This window comes from Lupinus angustifolius, chromosome LG20 (assembly GCF_001865875.1).
Source record: "Lupinus angustifolius cultivar Tanjil chromosome LG20, LupAngTanjil_v1.0, whole genome shotgun sequence".
NCBI classification, from domain to species: Eukaryota; Viridiplantae; Streptophyta; class Magnoliopsida; order Fabales; family Fabaceae; genus Lupinus; species Lupinus angustifolius.
This window is the reverse complement of record NC_032028.1, coordinates 9,590,241-9,615,688: the sequence shown is the minus strand read 5'-3', so window position 1 is coordinate 9,615,688 and position 25,448 is coordinate 9,590,241. Positions and strand designations below refer to the sequence as shown.

General features: G+C 35.6%; 1 protein-coding gene across 3 annotated transcripts; it reads left to right on the top strand.

Annotated features, from left to right (window-relative positions):
• Positions 1-21,975, top strand: LOC109336035 (protein MOR1-like). Of its 3 annotated transcripts, XM_019572378.1 has the most exons (55): positions 1-394; positions 540-645; positions 789-912; positions 2,257-2,336; positions 2,419-2,596; positions 2,684-2,748; positions 4,761-4,843; positions 4,951-5,036; positions 5,155-5,268; positions 6,138-6,257; positions 6,588-6,690; positions 7,153-7,289; positions 9,256-9,321; positions 9,407-9,524; positions 9,628-9,668; positions 10,002-10,073; positions 10,157-10,264; positions 10,379-10,484; positions 11,919-12,031; positions 12,142-12,229; positions 12,386-12,486; positions 13,255-13,362; positions 13,462-13,567; positions 13,644-13,723; positions 13,799-13,948; positions 14,037-14,112; positions 14,531-14,655; positions 14,746-14,856; positions 14,929-15,078; positions 15,183-15,257; positions 15,350-15,431; positions 15,557-15,672; positions 15,749-15,847; positions 15,939-16,013; positions 16,108-16,203; positions 16,300-16,401; positions 16,519-16,620; positions 16,831-17,013; positions 17,093-17,204; positions 17,458-17,534; positions 17,611-17,690; positions 17,908-17,967; positions 18,074-18,200; positions 18,377-18,499; positions 18,578-18,655; positions 18,744-18,902; positions 19,066-19,224; positions 19,896-19,993; positions 20,096-20,252; positions 20,333-20,449; positions 20,626-20,721; positions 20,850-20,921; positions 21,027-21,309; positions 21,391-21,668; positions 21,714-21,975. In XM_019572378.1, the coding sequence occupies exons 1-54, from the start codon at positions 235-237 to the stop codon at positions 21,660-21,662; spliced, it is 6,075 nt and encodes a 2,024-aa protein (XP_019427923.1). In that variant the 5' UTR covers positions 1-234; the 3' UTR covers positions 21,663-21,668; positions 21,714-21,975. The 3 variants fall into 3 exon arrangements, with proteins under 3 accessions (XP_019427923.1, XP_019427922.1, XP_019427924.1); XM_019572377.1 differs by having other exon boundaries at positions 21,391-21,975; XM_019572379.1 differs by lacking the exons at positions 1-394; positions 540-645; positions 789-912; ... (7 more) ...; positions 6,588-6,690; positions 7,153-7,289 and adding exons at positions 7,719-7,837; positions 8,300-8,436 and having other exon boundaries at positions 21,391-21,975.

Sequence of the window (25,448 nt, the reverse complement as noted above, 5' to 3'; positions counted from 1 at the left end):
TCTCAAGCATACACAGTATTGTTTTTGAAGGCAAAGATAAAAGGCATTTGCACTCTCATTCCCCCTTTTTTGTTCATTTCCCTTCTTCCTCTTCTCTCAGGAACTTGCTACACACAAAAGCACACACATATTCACGCTCTCTCTCTTTTCTTTCTTTTTCTAGGGTTCGTGTTCGCGAAGATCGATATATAGGGTTCCTCTTCTCATATTACAGATTTTCTGAAGCGAGCAATAATGTCGGAGGAAGAGAAGCTATTGAAGGATGCTAAGAAACTTCCATGGGAGGATCGTCTTTCTCATAAGAATTGGAAGGTTCGTAACGAGGCTAACATCGATTTGGCTTCGTTATGTGACTCCATTTCTGATCCGAAGGACCCTCGCATCCGCGAATTCGGTTTATTTCTCTCTCTCTCTCGTCGTTAGGGTTTTCTATCTTTGATTTTGAACAACGGTGGTTTTTGATCTTTCGATTGCGGATCTGGATGCGTTTTTTGTGGCGCATTTTTTATTTGGATCTTGATATTTTTTGAATATGGCAGGTCACTTTTTTAAGAAGACTGTGACGGATTCAAATGCGCCGGTTCAAGAGAAGGCGCTTGATGCATTGATTGCATACTTGCGAGCTGCTGATGCTGACGCTGGGAGGTGAAATTTTTATAAATTTGTATTTTGTTTTTTAAAATTATGTTGTTGATTTTAGTAGTTGCATGTCTTTGTTTGGATTTCCTGTTTTAAAAGTTACTGTTGCGAGAATTTGAATTTAAATCTGATTTTGAATTTTGGTGTAGGTATGGGAAGGAAGTTTGTGATGCAGTTGTGGCGAAATGTCTGACCGGTCGGACAAAGACAGTGGAGAAGGCTCAGGCAGTATTTATGCTCTGGGTGGAATTGGAGGCTGTGGATGCATTCCTGGTACTATTCTTTTGTGCATTATATTTGGTTGCCATAGGATGGTTTTATACTTTTTTGGGGGTTTTCTTTTGTGGTTTGTTGTGTGTTTTGTGTCTAGCTGACTATAGGTTGGTGAGATGTTTTGTTCCAGTAGTGATGTTTGTATCTTCATTTCTGATATTTTCCTTCCTCTGGCATGCCTAGCTGTCTCTTAGTTTTGTGCGGTTACATGGGGAAGATAATGTTAAAAGTTGATATTTATCATTATGCTGCTTAGTTTGTTGGTGAGGTGACCAACTTCGTTTTGCATGAGCCTTTATGTTCTTTCTAATTTTGTCTGTTTGGGACCTTTGGGCATTGTTCAACTGTCCCTCTATCCCCCTCTCAGTGGGTGGTGTTGTAGTTCTATACTTCTATAGCAGTATTCCACACAAGTACTTTAGTTTTAACTTAGAACCATGCTGTTATATATCAACATGCAAACATTTTTAATATGTGTTATTTGCTCCGGACTGATATCTGGTTGTTGGTTTCTGCAAAATTTGTTTTCTGTATTTAATCAGGTGCCACAAAATGATTTTTCGATTTTTAATTTGTGCACTGTTTATTTGTTTGCAATTTATAAGTTTGGAAGTTTAGGATTTGAGTTTATAAGATAGATCCTAGAAAAGGCAAAGGATTGCAGTTTACAGTCACAGTCTTGCAGACTATACCAGGCTGATGATGCCAGAGGTTTGACCCTTCGTATGGTTACTTATTCTTCTCCCATATCCAATTGCTTACACAACCAATTGCAGTGATGTGTAAAAAAAAAACATAAAATAGGATTGTTGCTCAGTGACCATGAGGTCACAACCTCTCCACTTGCGGGGGTAGGGCTGCACACATCTACCCTCCCCAGACCCCTCTAAGTGGGAGCCTTGTGCACTGGGCTTAGAATATGCAAATACATGCTAACCAAACTATATATTTAGTGGCCCCTTGCAGGGTGGGAAGTATGCCCTCTGGCCTTGCCCTCTCTACCATTGGAGACAAAGTCTTATTCCATCCTTGTTCCCTAAAAGGGAATGTTATGATAGTACTTGGCAGCATGAAGTGTTCTGATTGGGAATTGGGGTTATCAGGGATTTCTTTTTCTGCAATAAGAAGTAAGAGTAAGCATTTTATTAGAGTGGTAAGGTAGTACAGAAGAGAACAAGGGTCCGCAAATTTTCATAAAACTTTTGATTTCACATGGCTTTGTTTGTTGGGTTCTAGTATGGAGTTTCACATGATGAATTATTTGGGGTTTACATATCAATAGCTTTGCCACTACTAGTCATGCTTTCTTTTCTGTGCTTTTCTTAAGGCTTATGGTAATTTTAGGATTCAATGGAGAAAGCAATAAAGAACAAAGTTGCCAAAGCTGTGGTTCCTGCAATAGATGTTATGTTTCAAGCATTAAGGTTTGGAATCTTAGTTTCAAAATCTATTGTAGCTTCTTTCTTCTTTTGAATCTTATGCAACTATCATTCTTTTTGCTGCCAGTGAATTTGGAGCAAAAATTGTACCTCCTAAGAGACTTTTGAAGATGCTTCCGGAACTCTTTGATCATCCAGATCAAAATGTTCGTGCATCCTCTAAAGGGCTGACTCTTGAACTTTGCCGGTGGATTGGTAAAGATCACGTGAAAGCAATTTTGTTTGAGAAAATGAGAGACACAATGGTATGCCAAAATTGATTCTTAGCTATCGGGGTTTGTTGCATTCTTCTCTGCTTTGAAACCATAACATTTTTTTTGCCTTTTGTGAAGAAAAAAGAGCTGGAAGCTGAGCTTGTGAACGTTACAGGAACAGCAAAGCCATCCCGCAAAATAAGGTACGTCATAGATGTCCTGTTTCGAGGCTTTTGTTTTGGATTTCCTCTTATTGTGTTTTCAGTGCATTGGTTGGTTCCTTTCTGTGCTCACTGGTGCATGGATGTGTGTTTGTGATATTTTTTATTTCATCTCTTTGTTTTTGTACGTAGTTTGAATTTTGGTTCCTTCTTTTTTCTTTCCATTGTTTATTTCAGTTTTTTGTTTGGGGAGTCTGTCAGATTGATAAACCAAGATATCATACTGTTTTCTGGTTTTATATTGTTTGTTCATCCCCTTAAAAAACAATTCCTACTGTTGAAGAGCTGAACTTACTGAGTTATTGTTAATTGTTATATTCACTTTTTGGCAAGTGATAATGTGCTACGCAGTATGTTGAATCTAAGTAGTCAATATCGGTGCTATCGTGCTGGAGTGGAGCTCTTTGCGATGGAGAGTGCTGCATTTTTTTCTTGTGGCGTTCGATGCGTCCACTTTTGCGTTTCAAATTGCGCCATTTCATGTTAGTTCGCGGTCTTTGGCAGGCGCAAGAGGGATAAAAGCTCAAATCCCAAAAATATCCCCACTAAAATCTGTTAGCTCTTTTTGTATGTCATTTTTTCCTGTCATTTTGCCTAACCCTATTTTTAAGAGGTCAAATCCAAAATTACCCACATTGGCCCCACTTAATATTCAATTCTGAACTGAAGACTCAAATCTTTCAGAGAGAACTCAAAAGCATCACGTAACACACACCTTCAAATTCCCAACGACAATGACATGATTTCTAGCGGCTTCTCCTATTACTGGTGATTACTATAACTGGCAACCATAATTTATTCGTTATCTTCTCTGTCATTCCTTTTTCTTCAAACTCTTATCTCTGTTCATCTCAGAAGCCTTGGCATCATCTCAGTGACCAAACCCCCAGAACAATCCATCCTCAAATACCTCTGGATTAAACCATCTAAGGGCTTAAACTATTAGCAGCCTTCTTTTTGCTTGGATTTGAATTATGATAGTTATTTTGAGGTATACCTTTTATAGGACTTATCTTGGATTTGAATGTTGTCTATAATTTTGTTAACTTGTTCTATTTTAAGCATATATATGTGTGTGGTATAAATTCTTTATGTTGTTTCCCTAATAGCGACCATCCAGCTACCCTCTACCTTGCTATTCCATTTTTGGGGTCGGCCGCTCTGTTATTCAGAATTGACTACTTAGTGTTGGATACAATTTAATTGGGACCTTTTGTATACTTGGATTTGTATGCTAAAATTGTATATCCTAAAAAATATACGGACTATCTATTATGATCTTCCACAAAGACAGAATAATTACATGGGAGGCAAACTGATGCCAGTGAACAATCTATTCAGAAAGGACTTTGCAATACTGTCAAAGATATCATGGGATGCTGTAAATAATTGTCACAGTTCTAGGTGGTATTGGTGACTCCAAGTTTTTACATTCTCCCTAGAAACTTTTGTCCAGTCACATAGGGGTTTCCTAATAGATGGTGGCATTGTGCAGTGGACAGCATAGATAGGGTAGTCAACATTATAGATCGAAGTTGCTAAACAGCACCCACCCACCCACAGATATATGGCAGGACACAATTTAGGAGGTGGATAGATTGCTGCACACTTGCACAGCCAAGACAGGGCATATTAGAAGTACCTGATGCTTACTAATAAGGGATCAATGCATGAATTGAACACAATACCTTTTCTGTTGACTTCATTCATACCAATTGAGCCAACTCTCATTGGCCCAAACACTACATTTTAAAAATTTTCAATTAAATTGATGGCTGTAAGGATGACTCATGTGTATTTTGTATCCAAATTGCCTGCGATTCGTGTATTTAAAATATAGAGCAAAATTTTCATGAAAGTTGTGCCCAGTCAAGCATATGGCACATGCAACTGATACCTACACAAATAAGGCGAATATGTTTTAGCATGATATGCTGATGAAAATCAATGTAAAGGAGTGATATCATCGGATTAAAATTTCCCTGGTAATTTAGATCGGAGCAAGACAAGGAACCTGAACAGGAAGCTGTGTCTGAGGTTGTGGGTCCTGGACCTTCTGAAGAATCTGGGAATGATGGTATGTGTTTGATTTTGGAGCTGGAATGTGCATTTTTTGCCCATCCAGACATGGTTTGCCTTTCCTCAGTTGCACTAATATACCTATTCTTGCTTGTGGATTGTCAGGTCCGACAGAAATAGATCAATACGACCTTGTTGATCCTGTTGATATATTGACTCCTTTGGAGAAGTCAGGATTTTGGGAAGGAGTGGTCAGTTTTATCTCCAATCTCATACTTCACTAAGTAACTAACATGTCTTTACTTTTTGTTGAATGGCTTGGAATCTCTCAGTTTTCTTTTGTTTCATTTTTGTCTTATTAATCATTAGAAAGCTACCAAATGGTCTGAACGAAAGGAGGCTGTTGCTGAGTTAACAAAGCTTGCCTCAATTATAAGAATTTCTCCTGGTGATTTTTCTGAAGTTTGCCGGACCTTAAAGAAGGTATTTCCTATGTTTTGTGATTTATAGAAATGAATCAGCTTTGCCTTTTGCTCATTATGCATGGCAGTATTTGGAGATATGTTTGCACTCAAATAGTATCTGCTTCCTATTGACTTAGGATTGATATTGTGTTGATGACGAGGTGGTGTTGGTGCCTTATTTCTTATGGTATAATACCCAAAGTTTCATTTGTTAGTTTTTACACTGTTGAAAAGGAAATGACTTTATAAGGACTGCGTTAGAAGAGTTTTTCATTTAATTTAAGTCTAATGATCGGGGAATTTCATTTAATTCCTGTATTTAGCTACTGTGTGCTTGGTCTCTTTGTTGCACACTGATTCTTTTCGACCTTTTCTTACCTACTATTATTGCTCTTTTTTTGATGACCCATTATTGCTAGAGGTCAAAACATGCATGTGAATTTTTTTGGAGAAACCATTTTCTTAACATGATTGTAAACAGATAAGAAAGGAGAAGGAAGGAGAGAGTAAACTTGAGAGAAAACTCTGAATTTCTATTAATGATTTTGGTAAACCATTACAGTGAAGAGGAAGGTATGTTTATAGCTAAGCTGGTAGAGAGACTCCAGCTGTAAGCCTTGACACTATTTCTGACTAACTTGTAACTAACTCTAACTAGTATCTGTCCTATTTTCTATTAATGTTAGTGCTAAGATGCATTTGTTTGTAACTTTGTATGATCACATTATAAAGGTTGCTTATGATAGAGTCACTCCATAAATTTGGCAGTGGCACATTTTGTTATTGTGAATTTCGTTGAAACTTGAAATTGTGTGTAGGTGTGTCTTCTTAGTCATGATGCATTTTATATGTTTTGCTGGCTAATGTTAAACTACTTTTTGCCGGCAGCTTATTACAGATGTGAATATTGCTGTTGCTGTAGAAGCCATCCAGGCCATTGGCAACCTGGCTCGTGGATTAAGAACCCATTTTTCTGCGAGTTCTCGGTTTTTACTTCCTACTTTGCTTGTAAGTACTATCAATAATTACATTGTTTGTGAGGTTTATATATTTATGTACCATTTTTAAGTTTACCAGTATTAAACTATTAGCTAATTAACTCATAAGTGTCTTGCCTCCTTGTAATCAAGGTATTATCTATCTTTGACTGGTTGGTCAACATAATTGGTTTTGAAAGAGGATGATATATCCCTTTTTCTTTGTGTTTTTAAGCAATTTATTTGTGATCAGTTTTGGCTTGGAAAAAGTTGTTTGTCTTTTGTATTGAATGACCTGGCTTGAACTGATGATTTACTGAACTTCAAAATAATGCTTGCTTAATGTTTCTTTCTTGAATAGGAAAAATTGAAGGAGAAAAAACCTACTTCGAGTGAGGCATTGACTCAGACTCTTCAAGCGATGCACAAAGCTGGATGCATAAGCCTCACTGATATTGTTGAAGGCAGGTTTCCCCTTAATGATTTTTTATAAACTGTATGTCAGGCTTGGATTTTGAAGGCAAGGGTTGAAGAATTTGTTTTTTTATTTATAGAATCTCACGATCTGCAGCTTTTTTTAAAATGTATGCTGTCCATGGTTATTCCCTGTTTGGTATTTTTTCTGGTGTAAATTAGTTTTCAAACAGAAGGATATAGTATTTTTCTACATTACTAGCCAAAAATAAATAATCTAGCTTCTTTTCCTCAGCAAGCATGATGATTGTTTCCTTTAATAATTTTTTGATGTGTTGGGGACACCAGTTTATAAGGATTATTTTTTACATGTATGAACCATTCACTGTATTTTGACTGGTTTTCAAAGTTATTGTTTTTTCTGTTTGTATTCTGGATCTGGTGTGTCAATTCTTTCTATTACTATCATATGTTGCTTCTTGTTGAGTGTATTGTGTTTTAATCTGCTGCAGATGTCAAGACAGCCACAAAAAACAAAGTCCCTCTTGTGCGATCGTTAACCTTGACTTGGGTTGCATTTTGTATCGAAACAAGTAATAAAGGTGTTATTACAAAGGTGCATAAGGATTATGTGCCGATCTGTATGGAGGTCAGTTTGTCAATGCTGTTTTTGTTTTGTATGCCTGTTTTGTTTTTTCATGGGGCTTTAAGAGTGAAATATACTTTTCCAGCTTTTGTTTGATTCAACAGATTAAGTCTCTTGATTTATACCAGTATTAGCCTGGCTTACTTGGGTCAGTTTGATCCTGTTCTTTCAGGGGGGTTAGGCCTGCTCAGTACATTATGGGACTAACTGTTTGATTTAAGTTATGATAGGAACCAGTCAACAATTGAAACATAGAAAAAGAAGTGTAAATGCAGAATTGGTATATTGATATTCAGAAGAAGTGCAGAATACAATATAGAGTAATGTTGCAGTAAAATAGGAGAAAACAGAATGAGCAATGGGAACAATTCCCTTCTTCCCTGTGACAGCAGTCACCCCCACAATTCCCAATGATTGCCTCCCTTCGTAGTGTTTCTTTCTTGAATAGGAAAAATTGAAGGAGAAAAAACCTACTTCGAGTGAGGCATTGACTCAGACTCTTCAAGCGATGCACAAAGCTGGATGCATAAGCCTCACTGATATTGTTGAAGGCAGGTTTCCCCTTAATGATTTTTTATAAACTGTATGTCAGGCTTGGATTTTGAAGGCAAGGGTTGAAGAATTTGTTTTTTTATTTATAGAATCTCACGATCTGCAGCTTTTTTTAAAATGTATGCTGTCCATGGTTATTCCCTGTTTGGTATTTTTTCTGGTGTAAATTAGTTTTCAAACAGAAGGATATAGTATTTTTCTACATTACTAGCCAAAAATAAATAATCTAGCTTCTTTTCCTCAGCAAGCATGATGATTGTTTCCTTTAATAATTTTTTGATGTGTTGGGGACACCAGTTTATAAGGATTATTTTTTACATGTATGAACCATTCACTGTATTTTGACTGGTTTTCAAAGTTATTGTTTTTTCTGTTTGTATTCTGGATCTGGTGTGTCAATTCTTTCTATTACTATCATATGTTGCTTCTTGTTGAGTGTATTGTGTTTTAATCTGCTGCAGATGTCAAGACAGCCACAAAAAACAAAGTCCCTCTTGTGCGATCGTTAACCTTGACTTGGGTTGCATTTTGTATCGAAACAAGTAATAAAGGTGTTATTACAAAGGTGCATAAGGATTATGTGCCGATCTGTATGGAGGTCAGTTTGTCAATGCTGTTTTTGTTTTGTATGCCTGTTTTGTTTTTTCATGGGGCTTTAAGAGTGAAATATACTTTTCCAGCTTTTGTTTGATTCAACAGATTAAGTCTCTTGATTTATACCAGTATTAGCCTGGCTTACTTGGGTCAGTTTGATCCTGTTCTTTCAGGGGGGTTAGGCCTGCTCAGTACATTATGGGACTAACTGTTTGATTTAAGTTATGATAGGAACCAGTCAACAATTGAAACATAGAAAAAGAAGTGTAAATGCAGAATTGGTATATTGATATTCAGAAGAAGTGCAGAATACAATATAGAGTAATGTTGCAGTAAAATAGGAGAAAACAGAATGAGCAATGGGAACAATTCCCTTCTTCCCTGTGACAGCAGTCACCCCCACAATTCCCAATGATTGCCTCCCTTCGTAGCCTCCTTTCCTTGCCTCATATTCACCTCCTTTTTCTGATTCTAGGATCTTCCTAACCAACCAGCTCTTGCTAAGTTTCCTGTTGGTTTGAGTCATGTGCTACAAGTTCTTTCTCTTTCTTTCCTAATATATCCTGACTCTTTTTCTTTTTTCTCTCAAATACCCTTTTAATTGGAGGTCTATCAAGTTACAATTTATTTTATTTATCTTGTTGATAGCATGTTCTCTGAGTTTTTATTCTGTGGATGATCTAATTTATTTCAACTGTGTTTCTCTAGGAAGCAAAAAGAAGTTTGTAATATGTCTAGTACTTCTTCACTCACATTTTGGAAATATTAAATTTTGGTATGCTAAGTGATGGTACTTCTATAATCAAGTTTTCATACCTTGCAGTCCCTGAATGATGGTACTCCGGATGTGAGGGATGCTTCATTTTCAGTATTGGCCGCCATAGCTAAGGTAAAAACTTTTACAATTAAATCTGCTTGAGGATTTGCTTTTGTTATTAGAGGTTTTGAGCATCATATTGTTCATTCTCTTGTAGTCGGTTGGCATGAGACCTCTAGAGAAGTCGCTGGAAAAACTTGATGATGTTCGAAGAAAGAAGCTTTCCGAAATGATTTCGGGTTCTGAAGATGCCGTGCCTGGTGGTTGTGCCACAGGTTTGTAAATTTTAATTTTAATTTGTCTCAGTTGCTGGAAGTATTTGTATTTTTAGAGCTATTTGTTTATGTTTTTTGCTGACACTTCATAATGTTCTTCCAGCCCCTGTGCATAATACACGTGCGGGCATGTCTTCTGCCGAGGTGGGTTTACTTGATTTTTTTAGTTTGAGAGTTCTATCTTCAGCTTCACTCGGTTAATATTTTGGACGTGGGTTAATCGGTTATTATGCTGGAATATAGTTTGAGGGTGATAGTCTGCCAGGCTTCTCTCTCTTTTACCAACCCCTGGGACATAAAACAATACACTTTCAGATTTTGCCTTTAATATAACACAATAATATGAGTGCCATTGTGTTCTGGAATTTGAGAAAAATGTTGCTAATCGTAGAAAAACAAATAGCTGTTAATCATAGAAACTTTGAGAAATTTTTCCAAGACAAAAACGTTTACTTGGTTTGCTTTATTTACATACAGAGCTCGGAAAGTGCATTTGTTAAAAGGTCAGCAGCGAGCATGCTTAGTGGAAAGAGACCTGTTCAGGCAGCTGTAAGATTGCACATTATTGCTTGGAACTGAGGTTATGATCTCCTTCTTATGTCTCTTTCGTTGATATATTGACCATTTTGCAGCCTGTCATCAAGAAAGGGGGGGTTGCAAAGACTGGAACGAACAAAAAAGTGGATGGAGTTGCACCAGCTAAGGCTTCAAAATCTATTGAACTTCCTGAAGATGTCGAGGTAGGTTGATATCTGTTTTACATACAGTCTCTCTGATTTGACTCAACCATCATAATTTTTTATGTGATGACTTTTAATAGTTAATGTAATCTTTGTTTATCTAAAATTATTCAGCCCTCTGAGATGAGTCTTGATGAGATTGAAAGCCGAATAGGTTCTCTAGTTCAGTCAGATACCATCACTCTATTAAAAAGTGCTGTGTGGAAGGAGCGTCTTGAAGGTTGGTAGTCATTTATCAGTTTTTGGACTTCCTTTTTTTATAGATTTACATTTACATTGGAGGTGCAAGCACAAACAAAGGAGGGTCACAAGTGCCAGAGGTCCAGCCTCTGCCATCATCATTACACCCTAGTCATAGTTTAGTGATTTATGTTTTTATTTTAATGAGCTTGGCAGATCTTCTATTATCAGACAGATTTTCATATTTGGTATTAAATAATTGATTTGAAAATGGTTGTTGATAAGGTGTGGACATTCTCGGAGTTGCTATATGCCTTCTTTTTTATTAAAGAAAATTTGATTGCCTCGAGATATGATTGAGTTAAATTGAGATTGATGTATAATTTTTTTTGAACTCCAAATCATTTTATTTATGCTTGTATTACGTTCTTTTGTAATTTCAGCACTTCAGCTTCTGCATGTTTTTTGGTCCTATGCACACATTTTAGTAGGCAGTCCAGTGGTTGGTTTATGAAGATATCCTATTCAATAAGATTACACATTTATGAGGACTATACAAAACAGGAGAAAGTTCCTTTGGTAGAATCTATGTTCTTGTCTATTGATAGACTGTAGTGTGAGAGTTTTGCAACCATTAGTGATAGTTCTGCTTGCCCTAGTTCATTTTGATGTATACTTGTCTATTTTAGTATTGACTTCAGTCCTTGAAAATAGAGGAGAGCTTGCAACTACCGATGATAGTTTTGGATTTGGTTTTGTTGAAAACTGTTTCTTTATGATCATTGACTCAGGTTTTGGTAATATGTTATCATCCATGTTAAGTTGAAACTCAATTGTTTTTTTACTTTTTGATTTCTGTTTCTTAATAGTGTGGATACGTTGCATTTATTCCATTCTTTTGATTTTTTTGGTTGTCGTTATTTTCTTCTTAGTCTTGGTAATATTCATTAATAATTAATATGAATAAATATTACAGTGATTGCATTGTTTCCTCCCAAAAATATAATTCGTAATAATTTTACTAAATCTACTTGCTTTGGCTTGTGATCTGTCATGAGTGCTTGCAAGGATAAGGCTCTCTACATCTATACTCTCAGACCCCACTAGGTAGGAGCATCGTGCACAGGACCTCCCCTATTTGCTCTGGCTATGACAGTTGTTTCCTAAGTTGAAAAACAAGAAAATGGTGTTGCATTTGTTTCAACACTGTTCTTGCTATGACATATTCTAATGGAAATATCGAGTATTACAATTATAAATTTTAACTTTACTTTTTTGTGGTTGTATTTTGGGCAAGTTGAGATTGGGTTCCCACACCTAGGGGTGAAATGTTGGGGCCTCTTATCAATAAAGTTGCACGTTTTCCTCTTTTTTCTGTTAATAATTAGTTGTTAGCACCTAATTCCCTGCTTATTTCCCTTATGCTGTCTTTTTAACAAGCATGTTGAGTAAGGTTGCTGAGTTCTTTTTGCAGCCATTACTTCACTGAAACAGCAAGTAGAAGGCTTGCAAGAACTTGACCGATCTGTAGAAATTCTGATTCGTTTACTTTGCATTTTACCTGGATGGAGCGAGAAAAATGTTCAGGTTTAGACGTATCTTCTTTTGAGATTTTAACAACTTATCCTATATAGTAATAATTGAAAATGAAATGATAGTATAAGAGGTCCCTTAGTGCTTGTCATTTCCTTGAGCAGGTTCAACAGCAGGTTATTGAAGTTATCACTCATATTGCTTCCACTGCAATTAAATTTCCAAAGAAGTGTGTAGTACTTTGCCTTTCCGGTGGGTATTGTGGTTTATTCAACCTTTTCAAGTAATAACATCCCACTGTTAAACTGAAATCTCTGTATTGTGATTCTGCTTTTGATTTGCTGTTTTTCAGAATGTCTGTTATTGTGTTTTGCTATCTCATTTTCTCTTCTGTTTTCATTTTGATAGGACTCAGTGAACGGGTAGCAGATATTAAGACACGTGCACATGCTATGAAGTGTCTTACTACTTTCTCTGAAGCAGTTGGTCCAGGATTCATTTTTGAAAGAGTAAGCTTGGTTGCTATTTATGAGCATATTTATAATGATTACAGTATGATCCTTGACACAACAATAAGGTTGTTGCTTAGTTACCAAGAGGTATTCTGGAAGCAACCTTTCCGCCTGCGGGGTAAGGCAAAGTACATCTTTAGATTATATTATTATTTTGGAGCTCAGTTGGTAGAGCAGGAGGATATGGAATGTGAGCGCTCGGGTTCAAATCCCGAGAAGTGTGCTCTCTCCACCACCTCTTAAAAAGGTTTTTTTTTTTGCGTAGTGTTGTTGCCTATCAAATAAAGATTTATGAAGTGTATTTGCCCCGAATCCATGCGTCTTTGTTTAGGGTGATTGGCTGCATAAACATTTATGGCATACTCACATGTTTTCCTTTAACCATCTTTTTATTATTTCAGCCTAGGTAGTCAATTGCGGATAACGGTCGACCCAAAAAACACTAGCGGTCGACTACCTAGTTTTTAGCATTCTTTTTTAATTTCAGTTTTGAAATTGAAACCTTATAGGCTGCTGATGTTGTATGTTTCTAACTGATGCATAATCGAAGAAGTAATTGAACTTATATTTGAATATAACGTTCTTAAACTGTCTTATATTTGTTTAGGGTAAGCATTTTATTTTTGTAATTTATTTCTGTTTTTATGACCTATGCTGGAATTTTTATAAAATGTAGGCTGTTCTGTTTCCTCTGTTACAGCCTACTTTTTTTCGTTTTAACTAGTGCAACTGAGGCTTGGTTGTTGTTGTATATTGTTGCTGTAGCTGTACAAGATCATGAAGGAGCATAAGAATCCAAAGGTTCTTAGTGAGGGGATTTTGTGGATGGTTTCTGCTGTTGAGGACTTTGGTGTATCACATCTAAAGCTTAAGGTGTATCATCTGAATTCACATGTTTTTGAATACATTAGTTTTGAGTATTGAAATTTCTTGTTAAATTTTCTAAGTTTTGATTTAACTTTCATTTTGCAGGATTTAATTGATTTTCTTAAAGAAATTGGGTTGCAGTCAAGTGCGGCTGCTACTAGAAATGCTTCAATTAAGCTCTTGGGTGTTTTGCATAAATTTGTTGGTCCAGGTGACTTAACTGTCAAATGTTTACCTCATGTTATTTCATTGTTAAAGGTTCTAAGGTAGGGTTATTCTGTTTGCAGACATCAAAGGGTTTCTTACTGAAGTTAAGCCTGCACTGCTGAGTGCCCTTGATACTGAATATGGGAAGAATCCATTTGAGGTATGCTATATTTTGATGGTGAAAGTTCTAAGACATGCCACAATTTCCTAATGCTCTTATTTTTTCTTGGTGTAGGGGGCATCTGCAGCTCCCAAGAGAGCTGTCAGGGTTTCAGACTCATCTTCATCAGTGGTGGCTGGTGGGTTGGATAGCTTGCCTCGTGAAGACATTAGTGGAAAGATCACCCCGACTCTCCTTAAGTGCTTGGAAAGTCCTGATTGGAAGGTTTGGTTGATAATATCCTGCAAATAATTGAGGAATTATGTTATCATGCTATTGCATCACATTTTGCTGTGGAATTTTTTTATTGAAGGTTCGTATGGAGTCAGTTGAATCTGTGAACAAAATACTGGAAGAGGCTAATAAACGAATTCAAGCAACTGGAACTGGTACTCCAATAACATTAGTTTTGTGTGCTTTATAAAGTTGTGAACATTTCTTTCTCTTCCTCCTCCTTGTAATTCACTTCTTCATCCCTATGTGATTGTATGTATGCTATATTTTAGTAATCCTTCAAGTTGATTATCTTTCTTATTATAAAATTAGTTAATGTTCATAATAGGTCCCAGCTGTCCTGTTAGGGACAGACCCCCAGGCTTAGCCTCGTGAGGGCACTTGCCCCCACTATATTTTAACTTACCTTAATTATATATTCTGTGTATGAATTGCCCACTATTTGAATATTTCATGATATTACTTCTAACTTAACTCGATCTTTAATGATAATGTTTTATTTTCAATGGTACATGTTTATATATATGCGCCCCCACAACATAAAATATCTTGGTCGGTTACTGCTCTTACCAGGTGAGTTATTTGGGGCTCTTAGGGGACGGCTGTTTGATAGCAACAAAAACATTGTCATGGCCACCTTGACAACAATTGGTAATGTTGCATCTGCAATGGGACAAGCCGCGGAGAAATCAAGCAAGGTGAGTGGATTTTGTTCTGCTTTTGTATTTTCTTGCTGGTAATGTTGCTTCGCATTTATGATCGGACTTAATTGAAATGGTTTGTTGCAGGGTCTTCTGTCTGATATCTTGAAATGTCTTGGTGACAATAAGAAGCACATGAGAGAATGTGCACTGAATACTTTGGACACTTGGCTAGCTGCTGTTCATTTTGATAAAATGGTCTTTCTTGATCTTGTGTTCAATTATTCTCTTGTCTTGGAGTCCTTGTCCTGAGCATAAATGTTACTGTAGGTTCCTTACGTTACAATTGCTTTGACGGATTCTAAACTTGGCGCTGAAGGGCGTAAAGACCTATTTGATTGGTTATCTAAGCAACTTTCAGGGTTAAGTAGTTTTGCTGAAGCTGCACAACTTCTAAAGCCTGCTGCTTCTTCATTAACAGTAATTTCTGGTTACCCAGCTTTCAGTTTATTCTCTCTATTTTATTTATCAAATTATTTCTTCTGTATAAAATTTGTGAGATCAAATATATGTTTCTCCTGTAGGATAAATCCTCTGATGTTCGCAAGGCAGCAGAGGCTTGCATTAATGAGATAGTGAGAGTTAGTGGGCATGAAATGGTACGTGTAGGAGTAAAAAACATTCTGGTTTCTTCTCTTGTTTCCTAAATATTCATGTGATACCAGACACCTTAAATTGCTTTTTTACTTAGATTGAAAAGATGGTTAAAGACATTCATGGACCAGCTCTGGCTCTAGTTCTTGATAAGCTGAAACCACATGGTGCTTTTCATGGTAAGTTCTTTTGTAACTTTGTTCATTCTGATTCTACTTTGCTACACATGATTTATGCTTATCATGGACACTACAAAGCCTCATATCTTTCTTATTTCCTTTGCCCATAATGCTTTTGACATTAGAATCATTTGAGACAACTAGAGCGGTTTCAGCGGGTGTAACATCTAAAGGTGTTTTGAAGGCTGGGAAATCAACTGCCAATGGTGTTTCAAAACATGGAAGTAGAGCTATATCTTCGGTATGTTAGTTTTGCTTTCTTTGATTGTTTGACAGTTGTTTGGGTTTCTAACAGTTTCATCATATTATCTCAAAAGAGGACTGTCATTACGAAGGGTACTAGGTCCGACTCAATCACTGTCCAAGATATAGCAGTGCAGTCGCAAGCTTTGTTAAATGTTAAAGATTCAAATAAGGTACTAATGGCTGAATGGGGCATACCAAATGTTGATTAAAATCTTCAAAAGATGTATGTATGAACTGTCATCTGGATTGGTTTACATGCAGGAAGATAGAGAGAGAATGGTGGTTCGAAGGTTTAAGTTTGAGGACCCACGTATAGAGCAGATTCAAGATCTTGAGGTGGGCCGTGCTTTGAGGAAAGGTCACACATAGCTCAAGTATCCTGTTATTTTTCAATTTCGCTAAATGTCTCTGCAATATGCTTTTGATGCAGAATGATATGATGAAGTACTTCAGGGAGGATTTACATAGGAGACTCCTTAGTGCAGATTTTAAGAAGCAAGTTGATGGACTTGAAATGCTACAGAAGGTATTGTTCTTTTCACATTCTTAATAACTTGTCTTGTTGTGTGGTTCTGAAGTGTTGAATGAACTGCCCAATACAATTTTCTATGGCACATCTCAGGCACTTCCATCTATTTCTAAGGAAATTATAGAAGTTTTGGACATACTTTTGAAGTGGTTCGTGTTGCAGTTCTGCAAATCAAACACAACATGTCTATTGAAGGTGCAATTTAATTTTATCCTTTGTTTCGATTGGTACTTTCAGTTTTTTTCTTTTCTCTCCTAGTTATAGATGTGTATTATATATCCTATAAGTATAACTTCTATTTTAATTGCTCAGGTGCTAGAATTTCTTCCTGAACTGCTTGACATCTTGAAGGATGAAGGATACTCTTTGACAGAGTCTGAAGTGGCTCTGTTTCTTCCATGCCTTGTAGAGAAGGTTATTATTTAACAACTATGTTAATTTTGTCATCACTGGATGTTATTATTCTGGTTAATCTTATTGGTGGTTGAGATGAGTTTATTATGTTTGTGGTTTGAGTATAATATGCTGTTGTGGGTATGTACTTTTTTGTGTGCTGCAACAAAATAACTTAATTCACAGATGGAAATAAGTACAAGTTCATTTCTTATTTTGTACATGTTGCAGCTGGGGCATAACATTGAGAAAGTACGAGAAAAAATGCGGGAGCTGACCAAACAATTTGTTCTCATATATTCTGCGTCTAAGTGTTTCCCTTATATATTGGAGGGTTTGCGCTCCAAGAACAACCGAACTCGAATTGAATGTGCTGATCTCATTGGATTTATTATTGATCACCATGTGGCTGAGGTAATGTTACTGATTCTTTTTAGCGTATTTTATTTTCATTATTTTGTTTAGATATTTATTCCTGACATTATGTGGACAGATTAGTGGGCAGCTAAAATCATTGCAAATTGTTGCAAGTTTGACGGCAGAACGAGATGGTGAGATTAGGAAAGCTGCATTAAATACACTGGCAACTGGCTACAAGATCATTGGTATGCCTTTATCTGCTGAATATATCTTTCTAATATCTAACTTGGTTTAAGTAGAAGTATATTCGAAAGATAGTATACATGTTTTAATTTGTTGAGTTTAGCTATCTTTTTCCTTTATTATGTAATTTTAGTAGTGGTGTAAGGTGTTCATTGATATTCCTCTGCATGGATGGTTTTATCCTTTGCTTTTAAAGTTGTGTCATAACTTCATAATGGCTTTGAGTGATTGTTTCTCTATGATCATGCTATGCAGGTGAGGACATTTGGAGATTTGTTGGAAAACTATCAGATGCTCAAAAAAGCATGTTAGATGACAGATTTAAGTGGAAGGTCAGTTCATACTTCGCTCATGTTGTTTGTCTTTTTGATATATTGAATCACCGATGATGGTGGTGTAATTTGCCAGGTACGGGAGATGGAAAAGAAGAAGGAAGGAAAGCCAGGTGAAGCAAGGGCCATTTTGAGGCGCTCTGTCAGGGAAAATGGGTTTGTATTTTCTTTCTATTTTATTATGTATTTCATTTTGTGCTTTTGATTCATTTAGTGCTTTATTATATGCTTGTGCGGTGTTGTTTGTTTGTGTGTAAATGATCAACTAAAGTAGTTAAAATACTTTGAAGTTTTGGGGTCAAGACGGATGAATCTCAATTTCTTCGCTAAACATGTTCAGATGTTTAATTCAACATGTTGATTCATTTGGCAGGTCTGATGTGGCAGAGCAAAGTGGAGAAATAGCTAGATCTCTTTCTGGTCCAATATTGAGGTATGCTAAAACCTTAAATGAAATCTTAATTTTTGTCCACTGAATGGAGGTTTTTTTTCTCCTAGATTGCATATCTCTGAATCTCCTGTCATTTTTTATTTGTCAGGAAAAATTATGCTCAGCCTGATGTGAACATTGAGAGACAGTTGATGCCTCGTCCTTTGCCTGTTGCCAGTGGCCCTACAAATTGGAATGAAGCACTTGACATTATTTCTTTTGGTTCTCCCGAGCAGGTGGATTGCATAGATTCTTTGGTGTGATTTTTTATTTTATTTTTACTTTGATTATCATTTTTGTGTAAGCATCAAGGTTAAATGTTGGCAAAAATTTATCCTTTCACTCTATGTTTCTCCTTTTTGGATTAGAAATGGAATAAAACAATCACTGTCCAAATATTTTTGTTATTCAGTCTGTTGAAGGAATGAAAGTTGTTTGTCATGAGTTGGCTCAGGCCATCAGTGATCCAGAAGGCAGTGCTATGGATGAACTTGTCAAAGATGCTGATAGACTAGTTTCATGCCTTGCAAATAAGGCAAGATAATTTTGTCAATCTATTCCCTTATTTAGTGAATGGTCTCAAAGACTTAACTTTTTATAATATGTAAATTAGGTTGCAAGAACTTTTGACTTCAGTTTGACTGGGGCTTCATCAAGGTCATGCAAATATGTACTCAACACTCTCATGCAGGTAAATTCCCCCTCTCCCTATTTCTTGGTAAATTTTGTAATTGGGTTTTCAATAATCAGTTTTATCTGCTAATACATTGCCTCTGCAGACATTTCAGAATAAAAGATTAGCATATGCTGTAAAAGAGAGCACTCTTGACAGTCTCATCACCGAGCTTCTCCTGTGGCTTTTGGATGATAGGGTTCCACAAATGGATGATGGAAGCCAGTTGTTGAAAGCATTGAATGTGTTGATGCTTAAGATTCTGGTTCGGAACTCATGTTTTAACTAGTTTGTTTATCATGTTTATCTTTTACTTTTTTTTATTGAACTGAAATTTCAGAAATTCTGTGGTGTAATGATAGTGCAAGTTTGTATGCCCAAAAACATTTTAGTACAAGTTAATTTACCAACTATAATTTTCAATACAGGATAACGCAGATCGAACTTCATCCTTTGTTGTCCTAATCAATCTTCTACGCCCGTTAGACCCGTCAAGGTGGCCTTCACCTGCATCAAATGAGTCATTTGCTTCCAGAAATCAGAAATTTTCTGATCTGGTTGTGAAATGCCTTATCAAGTTAACAAAGGTAACCTACACAACTAGCACTGTACAACTTTAATGTCATAAGCTTGATGATCAAATAAGTTCCTTTGTATTTTACATAAGAGTATAGGACTAGACGTCCAAGACAGTGCTGGATCATAACTATTGATAAATATTAATCATTCATGATCCTTTCACGTACAACTGAAGCTTGAATAGCACTTACAACTTAAGCTTGAATAGTTGATGATTGACATGGTATCAGAGCCGCTATGACTAAGTGATCAAGAATTTGGTCCTTTCCATTTCCATTTTACTAAATAATAAAGTTGAATTTTTGCTCAAAGTTGGGGGGTCTGCGTATGTCCACTCTTCAAGCCTTATAGGGCTCTTGCATGAGGTGGCGAGTTAGATAGTAACCATTCATTGGCCTTTATCTAGTAGCTTAAGCTTTCGGTGGAGTTGGTTATTAACGTGGTATCACAGTTTCTACGACCAAGTACTATTAAACTTGGAGCCTTGTGCTTTGTCCACACAAGGATATATAAAACCATTCAGGTGCTTTCACCAATCAGCTTAAACTTTCGGGAGTTTGTTGATGACAATTATTTCAGGTTTGGAGGAAATTGGTAGTTTGTGTTAGGCTCTAAAAGTAGGCTATCTGGTCCTCAAAGTTTTTTGGTACTATATTAGTTAGATATTTTTTTGCTGCAGGTTCTTCAGAGTACCATATATGAGGTTGACCTTGATCGCATACTTCAAAGCATCCATTTATACCTGCAAGATTTGGGGATGGAAGAAATTAGGAGAAGGTATATAACTATTGTTATAGAGTACTAGTAGTCTAGTACCACTATTTATTTTTCTATTAGACTAGCATCACTTAATCTTTACCTAATGTTTCTTTTGTTTAGGGCTGGTGCTGATGACAAACCCTTACGAATGGTGAAAACCGTTCTGCATGAGCTTGTCAAACTTCGTGGCGCTGCAATAAAGGGCCATCTATCAATGGTTCCTATCGATGCAAAACCCCAACCTATCATCCTTGCCTACATTGAACTTAATCTTGAGGTATTCATTAAAACAAATTATTCTATTTTATTTTGTTGTAGATGAATTATTTACATCTGTTCTTTTAATTTAATCTTCAGACATTGGCTGCTGCAAGAATGTTGACTGCATCTGGACCTGGGAGTCAAAATCATTGGGGTGATTCAGCAACAAATAACTCTGCCTCTGGGACACATTCTGCCGATGTCCAGTTGAAGGTATCATTATGTTTTTCTCTCAGTAGTTTGGGTATATGAGATAATGTTCATACAGTCTAGTTTATTTTGGTCTGTACTGTGTTATTTTTTTGCTCATGTCTTTTTTTTTTGTAATTTCAATGCCTTTTTATAAGCGTATCATTTCCTTTTTGTTTACCCTCCTAAATAAACTGCAGCAAGAGTTGGCGGCAATATTTAAGAAGATCGGAGAGAAGCAAACTTGCACTATTGGTTTATATGAATTATATCGAATTACCCAATTGTACCCAAAGGTAGGGATTAAGGATGTATTCAAGTTTAATGTTTATAATATCTGATCAGATTAATAGTATTTAATAGACCTTTATCCTATATCCTTCTTTTTTCATATTTGATTACTGTTCTTGTACATTTTTGTTAGGTTGATATATTTGCTCAGCTTCAAAATGCTAGTGAGGCATTTCGCACCTACATAAGAGATGGTCTTGCCCAGGTGTGTTAAATTATTTGATTACTACATGTGTTTAATTGAACATGTCAAATTGAGAGTAATAGAATGAGGATTTAACAATTGACACTTGATTTAATATTTTGGCAGATGGAGAAGAATGCTGCAGCTGGAAGAACTCCTTCAAGTATACCAATGTCTACTCCTCCACCTGCATCTTTAAATATTTCTTCCCCTGATTTTGCACCTCTCTCTCCTGTAAATGCAAATCCTCTGGGTGATGCTAAATTAAACGTGAAACCTGAACCAACAAATTTCAATTTACCCCCTTCATACAATGAGGAGAACAGGGCTGTTAATGCTTTCACTTCTAGAACATTAGCTTCTGACTACACATCAGGTGACCAAAGAAATGAAAGATTTATGACCGGAGGTATGTTACTATTGTTGTTTGATTTGCACTTAGATTATAAACTTAAGAGATGCTGACCAGGATAAGTCACATGAACTGCAGTAACCAGTGGCACATTGGATGCAATAAGAGAGAGGATGAAGAGCATGCAATTAGCAGCAGCTGGGACTACAGATTCTGGTACTAGGCCATTAACAAGTGTCAATGAAAACTTGAATCATGGATTTCCTCCTAGTCAGATTCCTCATGCATCAGAGCATGCTGGTAATGAGAATACTTTGCAAGGTGGGGTACTTCCTATGGATGAGAAAGCTTTATCCGGGCTTCAAGCCCGGATGGAAAGACTAAAAAGTGGATCCCTTGAACCTCTGTAATGAGAAATTATGGTCACGACGAAGTTCCTCGTTATTGTCAGATTTTGAGACATTATTCCCATTGATGCTGTGAGTCCTTGCAATTATTCCACCTCATGCATTGTCCACCTGCCTTTGTATATTGTAGTGATGCTCTGTGTTTTCAGTAGGAATTATGTAGATTCGTCAATTTAATGCAATTACTACAAAGATTTGGTAGTGGTATTGTTTGTTTGTCTATTTGGTTTGTTTCAGAAATTTTGACAGTGATAATTCATATTAATTAGTTATGCATCGATTATAGGACATGTGCTATGAATTTGGTATTTTATTTCAGCTTATTTTCGCATTAGAAATTGAAGAATTCCCGACTGATGTTATTATCTTATTCTTTCTAATTTGCCCTTGCTTTTAACCTTTGTTGAGTAAAAACCCTGTCTACTGGCTCCATTGCCATATGCCAAACCATAATTGTTTTTAATCCGGCTCACAGAACTGTTTTAATTCTAAACTCTGGAACTAGTAATTTATGCCTAGCTTGTTTTATTCAACTCATGACGTAGCAACAGGTATAGGGTACATGAATATATGTTACTCATTTTGTACCACCAAGTCCAGAGTTGCTATGTAGAATGGAGATCAAGATCCTCAAGTCCCATAATTAAAAGGAATAACAGAGTAGAGAAGGTCAAAGACAAAGACAGAAGTGTAGTGGTGAGAATTAGTATAATTCCCAACAGTAGGAGCCTACATAGTCAAATGCATCCCCACATATCTATACACAACTCCTTATACATTTTCCGACATTTGTATCCAATATTAGAATCATTATCACTACTTTTTCTGGTACATAAAAAAACCATGTCCTTGTATTATCTCTTATCGCTGATCATTCAGTAGAAGCAAGTTCATTTAGTCATCCATAAGCATAAAAAATGCACATGATAATGGTTAGTAGGTTAATATATCGATAAATAATGATTCAGCCTCTGAAATGGATTAACCACGTGTTGGTTTTCTTTGTTTTTTTATAGGCAAATTTTTAGTTGGAAAAAGAGAGTACAACTACCAATGTTTGAATGTAGGTACCCACGCGTAATGTTCGACAACTCTACCAATTGAGCTAATTGTAAAGAATTTTTAGTCTTCATTTATGCATTAACAATAACCTTTTTCGGGCAACACACTTCTTATAAGGCAAAACATCGGTTCAAGTAACATACTATTATAAGCTAGAATGAGCTTTAACCTTCTAATGAATGATGCACAAATGATACCATTCTATTATTATTAAAAGACATAACATTATTTGGATTAGAAGACTCATGTTGGTGGGGATGAATAATAAAGCACTGAGGGCAAGATCAATAATGTTAGACATGTTCTATGATATGGTGAGAGATGTAAGACATAAAAATTAAGTGACCAACGGCTAACAGTGATATTGTTAAGAGCGTAACATGAGTCAAATTTGACTGATTGAAGAATTAGAAGAGTAAGACATAATTCTTCTATAAAATAATCTGTATAGCATTGTGTTTTGGTTTATTAAGCCGGTGTATTGAGTTAGTTTCAATCAAAGTCAATCCCATGAACCAAAAATTAATTGGAAAAACACATATTACTAAAAACATAACCTTACATGTATTAAAAACACACATATATATAACCTTATCCACAAATGTGTTTTTTTAGAAAAGAACATAAGATTATGAATAGGGCATTGAAGTCAAAATATAAAGTTCAAAAAAGAAAACAGCTTAATCAACTAGTGTATTTAGAGGTGACAAAATTATGCACAATTCACAATCCATCTAAATCCATCTATTAGAGTTAATAGATTTAAATAGATGAATTCTAATGAATAACCTTAGTAATGGATGGATTTGAATTCATCCATTATATCCCATGATATCCATGAATATATTCATTTGGATGAATTTCCAATCCACGAAAAAAGAAAATTCAAACAAATCCATCAATGATTCTCACCATCACTTTTAGTAGTTTATCAAATTGTTATTAATTATAGGACATGCGTATGTAATTAATATTAAAAGTTTATTTTTAAGTATATTAAATATATAAGCATGAAAAAATGATGTAAGCACTGAAAGTGACCGAATTTTATAAGTATTTGTTAAAAAATTAAATGTTGCATGCCTATAGAATACTGCAAACAAAATAGTTTTTTTTTTAAAGTTAAAAAAATTACTTTTTTTAATACAAAAAATCACTTTTTTAATAATGATTTGTAAAAGTGTTTTAAAAAAAAAATTATTTTAAAAAATATTTTATTGAAATAGTAATTTTTTAATAATGATTTTATTTAATAACGTTTTTAGTTCCAATAAAAAATCAAATAGATTGAATGATCATCCATTCAAATCCATAAAAATGGAGTCATTGATGAATTGGAAGGATTGAAATCCGTTAGATATGGATAAATTAAATAACTTAGAATATAGTTTAAATAGATTTATATGAATTGATTGATAAATTTTCATTCATTTATTAACATTTAAATCTATCTATTTGCCACCCTTAGGTGTACCAAAAACCAAACCATAAAATATGGTTTAGTTACTTTGCCGTATAGGCCTATATGCAATCCTAATTACACGCGGGCTAAAAGCTAATTTATATTCTAAGCTGTGGTATTTACAGGATGAAGTGCAGATTTGACATTATCTATAAAAAATTAATTTTGCAAGAATTGTTGGTGGTTCACACAAAGCATGGTCTACAGCAATCTAATGCGTCGTGTCCTTCATATTAGAGCCATAACCAAATTAGAAACAAAATCAATGAAATACCTTGATAGATGTAATCATAATAGATATGACAAATATTTGTGGGTTTTCTCATTACAAAGCATAGTGCACCACAACCTAATGCATTATATGCCTCACATGGTGTCCATGACCATGATATAAGACTAGATATATCTAATCACAATGTACATCTATAGTTTTGAAGGTTATAAAGCAAATGTAGATTTTTTTATGCTCTATCTATTTGCGAGTTGAGTTTTGAAGGAGAAAAATGAGAAATAAAATTTTTTAAAGTCATTTCATAAATGTATTTTATGGTTTCAAACTATTGGAAGATAATTCAGCTTTGTGTAATTGTTAGTTAAGTTTCCTAATATAGCTAGTTAGTTGGCAAGTTAGTTAGGATGTGTAGCTATAAATAGTAAGCTTTGTGTATTGTATTAAGAGTGAAGAATTTAATTGATCTTTTAATACAATTGAGGCATATTCATTGAATCACTATCCTATCTTCTTCTTCTCTCAAAAACCAGCATTCATTCTTCTTTCACTCTGCACAATTCTTTCTTTCTTTCTTGCTAATTGAAGCATATGCACTTGGTGTGCATACTGCATTCTTCAAAGAACAAAAGCTAACAGTGGTATCAGAACTCATTGGTGAAGGTTGATTCTGTGTGAATCAAAGAAGGGACCTGTGTGGTTGTGCACTCGAAAAGAAGGAAGGGACAGAAGCAACAGAAGGAGTTTGAAGATGGCAAACAGTAGCGGGTTCTCCATGACACTTCCCATCTTAGACAACAAGAACTATGATAGATGGAGGAATCATATGAAGGCTATATTTGGATTCCAAGAAGTGCTTGAGATAGTGCAGAAAGGCTATCAAGAGATTGGAGATGGTGCAACTGAAGCTCAAAGAGCAATGTACAATGAAGCAAAGAAGAAGGATTGCAAGGCTCTATTCCTGATCTACCAAGGTGTTGATGCAGCAAATTATGAGAAGATAAATGGAGCTGAAACTGCAAAACAAGCTTGGTAG